The 7,650-nt window shown below is 27.2% G+C and overlaps 1 protein-coding gene across 1 annotated transcript in view; it reads left to right on the top strand.

The window, feature by feature from the left end:
- Positions 1 to 3,853: 3,853 nt before the first annotated feature.
- LOC111638378 (receptor-type guanylate cyclase Gyc76C-like) overlaps positions 3,854 to 7,650 on the top strand; it is a 126,885-nt gene continuing 123,088 nt past the window's right edge. The window contains exon 1 of the mRNA XM_023384079.1: positions 3,854 to 4,314. Coding sequence (XP_023239847.1) covers positions 3,943 to 4,314 — 372 coding nt within the window. The 5' untranslated portion in view covers positions 3,854 to 3,942. The remainder of the gene's footprint in view (positions 4,315 to 7,650) is intronic.

Below are 7,650 nucleotides of genomic sequence, written 5' to 3'. Positions count from 1 at the left end.
ATTCCTTAAATACTTTTCTAAGAATATAATTAATTAAAATTTTATTTATTAAAATGCTTTAATTATTTTAATTCATTAATAAATAATTTTATTAGTTTTACTATTATGTAATTTTATTATTTTTTAAATGTATATACAGTATATTTAAATTGTTTAACATATAATTGTTGTAAATTGTCTAAACAATAATTGTTATTAATGCTTCCTGTCCATATTTTTTTGTATTGTAAACTCATTAAAATATGAAAAAATATTTTAATTTTTGTTTTATTCATAAAATGTAAACGTCTTAATTTAATAAATATTTTGCTATTAAATATTTGAATTTCAAACGTTTTTATTGGGAAGGACCGTCGCCATTTGTTGGTTACTTTCTTCCTCCGGAGCTTATTCGAGTTACTTGTCTTTCTATAACTCCCTAACTCAATCGATTTACATGATTAGACTAATTGTGTTCGGCATCGCATTTCGTCCGCTATCCAATATATATATATCAACTTCCTCCAGACATTTCCTATGCAGCTTTATAAATCTCCATTATTTCCTTGCGGGCGCCATGTTTACGGGCTCTAATTCTATAACCCAGTTACAACATAGTTGGAACTTGGTATACCATACGAATTACAAAGATGCATACATTGATACCCCAGCTACGTCACACGTAACTACACACATTCAAAATCCCTATTGTTTACTATGAGGGCATTTACTTGTGCCATAACTCAACCAAATCGAGTAACAGCTCGTGAAGGGTGACGTTTAGGACCCATAACTCTCTTACTTTTTTGGTCGTACAGTGATAAACAATTCTGAAGCCGCTTACTCAGAAAAATAGATTACGACGTGGTCCTCAAAGACAACAGGGTACAAGTGGGTACTCAATAATAAGGGATTCGTGTTTATGGAGCCCTTATTATTCCATAAAGCGTTGGTATTTTACACTCGTATGCTATAATACTTGACAACTTTTGACTTTGTCTATGCTGGTATGTATTTTCTGGTATATATTTTGCTTACGGATTTAGAATAAGTGAATTGAATGCATTTTCATCAAACGGTGTATTGCGTGTTTTGAATCAGCTTTGTACGCGTTAATGAAGCGTACACTAGAATTATTTTTGTATTTACAGTTTATTTAGGCTTTGGTTAAATGTTAATAATTTTATTTAATTTTCGAGCAAAAAAAAATACTTTTGTTTAATTAATTAATTTTTATTTAAAACTTGTAATTGCAGTATTTATTGATATGTTCTTCAAAATAGTTTATAGGGAATATAGTTTTATTTTCGGACATCAGATGGCGCGACATGTTATTGTTATCTTAATTCGTTAAAAAAATTATTTTTAATTAAAAATTATTAAAAGCAAGCTGTAAATTTCTTAAAATTAATAACGGGCATTAAAATTATGGATAATTTAATTTTTATAAGAAAAATATTAAAAAGTGAAACTTTTTATAAATGACTTTGGAGAAATTCCACCGCAAGTTAAACGTTGATTTATTACTGGTTTACTTCCAAAATAATTATATATGCGCTTAAATAATTAATTATTTTCTTGTAAATTGTCCAAGTAGTCTAGATTTTTACACCCCAAAAAGTGTTGATTAAAATAACTTGTTACTTAACTTTTATGCGTACTAAATGCAAACTTTTGAGATTTAGACGAATAATTTTCATAAGAAACACAAAAAATATTACTGTATTTAATTTTGTTTTAAAGTGTTGGAAATATGTATAAAAATATTTCAGAATTTTTCAAGGATTTTATAAATGTTATTCACAATTTTTATGTTGATTGACTTGCAACACTGAAAAGTTCCTTTCCCACATACATGAACATTTAATTTCATTTATAAAAAATAATTTTTTGAAAATATTCAAGATATAAAAGAGTGTTTTATTGTTTAACACGTCTATTTATTTTATAAAACTAATTGTTTAATAACTAGTTACCATCCCCTCAAAGAAAATGGTAAATTGTTTCCTTGTGTATTATAACAAATTAAAAAATATATATTTATAAAAGATAATCAATTATTAATGAAAATATGATTGATAAGAATGTACTTTTATTTTCTATTTTAAGACTACAGCAGGGGAGTTTAGCATCGATATTTATAACCAGAGATGAATCACCCCTTTTTTTACAGCTCAAAAATACCTTTCTTCTACGTTTATGCTTTTATTTCCTTAGGCAAAATGTCGAAATTTGCTAGGTCAGCGATCTCCCAATTACTAGTTTTAGAAAACGTTTCATTAAATCACGTGTTTTTTTTATTACATAAATTTACTTACCCCGTCGACATTGAATTTAATTTTATTCTTTGGAAAAGTGTTTTTTCCAATGGAAATTCCTTAAATACTTTTCTAAGAATTGCTATTTCAATGGTTATTCTGAAATTTGCAAAGTAAGTTAGAATCTCTAGCATAAATGGTGCAGAATTTTTAATATATCCAGTGTAAATGTGCTTAGTTTAAAATTCTTAAGCTTATTATGAGTCTAACATAAAGTTTTTAAGCTCGTTATGAGATATAACGTATAATTCTTAAGCATGCAATACGGCATTCCAAGCATATTTAGCAATAATTATTTTGGAATCGTAAGTATTCAATCTGCTTAGTATAAATTTTGAGCACATTTTAAGTCAATACACAATACTTATGTGTAACATGAATAGAATTTTTAATATATTTTGCACAAAATTCCTAAGCATGCAGTTTTGCATAAAATTCCTACATATCTAGTAATAATTTGCATAGAATTGTTGAAGAAGCAATGAGTTTAGTATAGAATTCTTATTATATCTGGCATAAACAGCTTCTATTGGATTATTAAGGATGTAATGTAAGTTAGTATTGCATGCGTCGTATGCAATACGTTCGTATACATGAAATATTTCTTGAATATACGAAGAAAAATAATGAATAAGTAATCAAAGAAATGTCAATTATTAAGTATTTTCGTTAATTATTCTTTATACATATTAATAATTTAATTATTTTAATATTTTATACATAATAAAAATGTAACTTTATTCAGTACTAAAACGTTTAAAATTGAATCAAATTGCTTGATTTAATTACACGTAAATTTACAAATATCAAATTTTTCATTAATTAAACACTTATATAATGTTAATAATATTACGTATTAAATGATATTAATATGATTAAATTAATATAAATTGATTTGTTAACTTATTAGCAGTCATTAACTGTATATAATTATGGAAATGTTTAATATATTGCTGTTTAGTAGAAAATTTACCGAAGAATAGAAATACATTTAACATTTTTAAATATTTAACGTTAAATTCTATAAATATTTAACATTTCTAAAGTCCTATAAAGCTTGAAATTATTCGAATTTTTAGTTTATGTATTAATCTTTTACGTTTTATAATTAAAAAAAATACTAAACAATGCTCAAAATTAAATTTAATGTTAAAATCCCAAAATTATAAAAAATTAAATAAAACAAAATTACTAGAAAATGTGTTAATATAAATCAAATTTCTGAGTATATTTAAGTAAACAACACGTGTCTTTATAAAAATATCACACCTGTGAGGTAACTACAGCAATTTAAATTATTATAATATAATGTTTAAATATAAGTTAACAACATTCTTTTGTTTTTATAAGTTAAAAGAAATTGCCAAAATTAAAAAAATAATAATAAATAATAATAAAAAACGAGGGAGGAAATACTCTGACAAGTTTTCTCTTAACTTAAAACGCCTCTTCCTCACCAGGGGGCGTTCGTTACCTCGTGTTTTGTCTGTGTGTGACGTAACTGGTGAGCAGGTTGTTGATTATGCGCACGCCTGGGGATACAGATAAAGTTAGAGTGAGTTGGCGGTTGGTGTACAGTTGTAACAACACACGTCTCGAGTAATGTTTACGTAGGAACACATGGAGAAATTGAAATACAGGGAGCATGATTGACGTTCATTGTTTATCATGGTCACTTTCTATAATATTTCTAACAGTGCTGTGTCCCAGTTTGGTATACTTGGAGACTTTTAAGGTAGGATTTTTACCGACGATTTTAGGGAACAAAAATTCAGGAGATGGGATAGTTATTGCTGGTGCCCTTTCGTATGCCATCGAAATTATAAATAACAGTTCCATGTTAAATGGTCACGATCTTACTTTGATTTATAATGACACAAAAGGTGACGATGTGGTGGGTATAAAAGCATTTATTTACCAATGGCAACAGGGTGCCATTGCTATTTTCGGTCCTGAAGATTTGTGTAAAATACCAGCGACTGTAGCAACTGCTGTCAACCTGGCAATGATCTCTTTTGTAAGTAACACGAATANAAATGATAATATCTCAAGCAATTTTGATTTAATTTTCAGTTTTATTTTCAAAGTATTAAGGTAATAAACACTTTAATGACTTGTGGTGCTAATTCCAATATTTTTTCTGTTTTCACATAAAAATATAAAATTAAATTATTTTAATAAGTATGAAACTTCAATACATTTTTATTTTATTTTATATTTTTTTCGTAGTTTCATTCAGAAAATATGAAAAACAAAATTCGTTCCTAGTTTTTGCATTTGTTAAGTGAAATTGTAGAATTTCTAATAAACACTGGTGTTAAATTTCAGTTAATTTTCTTCTTGTTCACTGAATTTTTTAAAATATATGTTTGTTTTATTATAAATAAAACAATAAAAATCAGATTTTTAAGTATAATAATATTTTTTTAACGTAAATTAATTGAAGAAAAGATTAATTAATTAATGTGAGGCACCAGTAAATTACAGACTCTGTGACTAGACACAATTACAGTTATGAGAAGGCTAACCTGAAATTACCTGCCACTCTAGATAGAGATAGGGAATTATTCCTCAACCTCTACTGCCTATGGTAAATTATGGTAATCTGGATGGGTTCGAATCCAGATCTATAGCATTAATCACACAGCTGGATGATCGAGGCTAATGAAAGCTCAAATCTGCCGTCCAGAACAGCAAACTGATGCCTTTACTGCCTTGTCATCTAAGTTCGTCCAAAATGCCCGGGTCAAGCTTTAATTCTTCTCAGTGTTCGAGTATGGGTTGGCTGAAAATTTTTACCAGTCTGTTAGTCCCGTTCCTTACCACGGTAGACTTGCAAATTCATGACAGAAATAATAAATAAAGCCTTCTTATTGTCCTCAGGTGGAAAGAGTTAAAAATTAGTTTTAAAAATAAATAAATAAAAAATCACTAGGCAGCCGTCTGGCCTACTGATGCGAGGAAACGAAAGAAAAATAGTCAATACTTCCGATGTGAACAAGTGAATTTACACGAATAATTCTTGTTTTGTATGCAGTGTACATGAAAAATATTCGTTTCAGGAAAGCCAATATATTTGATAATATGCTCATCATGATGGAAAAATATGCCAATAACCTAGAAGCGTTAGTAGATGAAAGAACGGATCAACTCGTTGAAGAAAAGAAAAAAACTGAAGCACTTTTATATGAAATGCTACCAAAGTAAATGATTTTATCTTCTTTATATGTGAATTAAATACAAGATGGCTCAAAAATCAATTAACCGTTGAAAGGACACGAAACTTCACCGATTTTGTCTCATACATTGGCTTAGTGTACTTACAATACACGCAATAAAATGTAAACAAACGTGGTTAACTGACTTCTGGGCCACCCTAATCTTTTCTTTATCAGTATAAATAATTATATTTTTAATATAATAAATTGTAGATACGTAGCAGAACAATTAAAAAGAGGAAATAAAGTTGAAGCTGAATCATTCGATCAAGTAACTATTTATTTTAGCGATATTGTTGGATTTACAAAAATGTCAGCTGAAAGTAGTCCTCTACAAGTGAGTTTTTTTTTCTTTTTTTACGAAAATAAATTAATAAATTTTTTATAAAAATCTTCGTAAAACACGTAAATTTATTAAATAATTAAATAAATAATTCATTAATATACCTACAATTGTATAAATATAGTCTACATTTAAGAATTAAATTCATTTGAAATTGTATATTTTAGTATTTTATTTTTTATCTTAATTTAAAGGTCGTCGACTTTTTAAACGATTTATATACATGTTTCGATTCGATAATTGAAAATTACGATGTTTACAAAGTGGAGACAATCGGAGATGCTTACATGGTAGTAAGTGGCCTACCAATAAGGAATGGCGATCAACATGCTGGTGAAGTGGCTTCTATGGCTTTACATCTTTTAGAAGCTGTTAAAAAATTTAAAATTCGACATAAACAGGATGAAAAATTAATGCTAAGAATAGGATTACATTCTGGTATTAAAAAAATACTAATATTTTCTTAACGATTTTGATATAAAATATCTCAAACTTATATTTAAAAAACAAAATAATATTATTTTAGGTCCCGTTTGTGCTGGTGTTGTGGGCTTAAAAATGCCAAGATACTGTTTATTTGGTGATACTGTCAATACAGCTTCTAGAATGGAATCAACGGGACTTCGTACGTATTACTTTATGTTCTTCACCTAAACAGTTTATGAATTTTATCAATAAAATATATTTTCTTATTGAGCGGAGAAAAAATTTTATTGATGTAATTCTAATTTAAATAGGATCAACTACTCGAAAATTAAAAAAAAAAAAAAATTATATAGGGAATATAATACGATATTATTTTATAATTTAAAGGAACGAATGGATTAACAGATTAAAAAAACCAAGTAACAATACATAAGTTTCTGGATAATAATAATACATTTTAAAAAATGATAAAAAGTTTTAATTTAAATGGACATTATTTTCAAAAACATTAATTTGATATAATCTTGAAAATAAAAGCTACTTTTGCTACTTAAAATATCTTTTTATGCAGTCATTAAGTGAAGATCCATTATTCTTTAAAAACAAATAATTTCTTTTACTTTTTATTATCGTACATCTTTACTAATGTTATTCTGGATGACAATAAAGGGATTTATTCGTAGTGATGAACAGAATGGATAAGTTAATTCCATATTCATCATATACACTATATATTGTGACAGCTATTTATGGTATAGGATTATACGCGATGAATATTGTCGTTTATATGAATGCATTTTAAACATATTTAACCAAATTGCTGCTATGCAAATTTTCATCCCTTTTTTTTACTTTTTCGGCCGTTATAACAGAGGATAATTGGTCAAAACATGACCCACCCAAGATTTTCACGTTTTTTACCCAGGGAACCTTGAAACGTCGATAAATGCAAAAAAAAAAAATTTGAGGGTTTTCTGTATGTATGGATGTTAGTGTATCAGGAGGCACGAATTGAGTGTATAATTTTAACATACAAAAATAGTTTTTAATGTCACGAATAAAAAATATATATATTTATTTATTTATTCATTTTAATTTAATTGGTATATTATCTTCCAGTAATAAGTTTAAATAAAATATTTACATATATATATATATATATAATTAGTGAGAATTTAGAAATTCCATCCTTCATTACGTCGATCAATACGTCTTTAATGAATGACGTTCGGAGTATCGATACATTTTTAATGAGTGGCAACACTTTGCATCGATATGTCTTTAATGAATGATGTCATTATTTGTTTGAATAATGTAGTTACGTAAGTTCCATTTTGTAACGTAATTAAGGGCAGATAATGTATTA

This window comes from Centruroides sculpturatus, unplaced genomic scaffold (assembly GCF_000671375.1).
Source record: "Centruroides sculpturatus isolate CEXI.00-Female unplaced genomic scaffold, Cexi_2.0 scaffold1257, whole genome shotgun sequence".
Classification (NCBI taxonomy): domain Eukaryota; kingdom Metazoa; phylum Arthropoda; class Arachnida; order Scorpiones; family Buthidae; genus Centruroides; species Centruroides sculpturatus.
The sequence above is the reverse complement of the archived record's forward strand: the minus strand, read 5'-3'. Positions and strand labels throughout refer to the sequence as shown.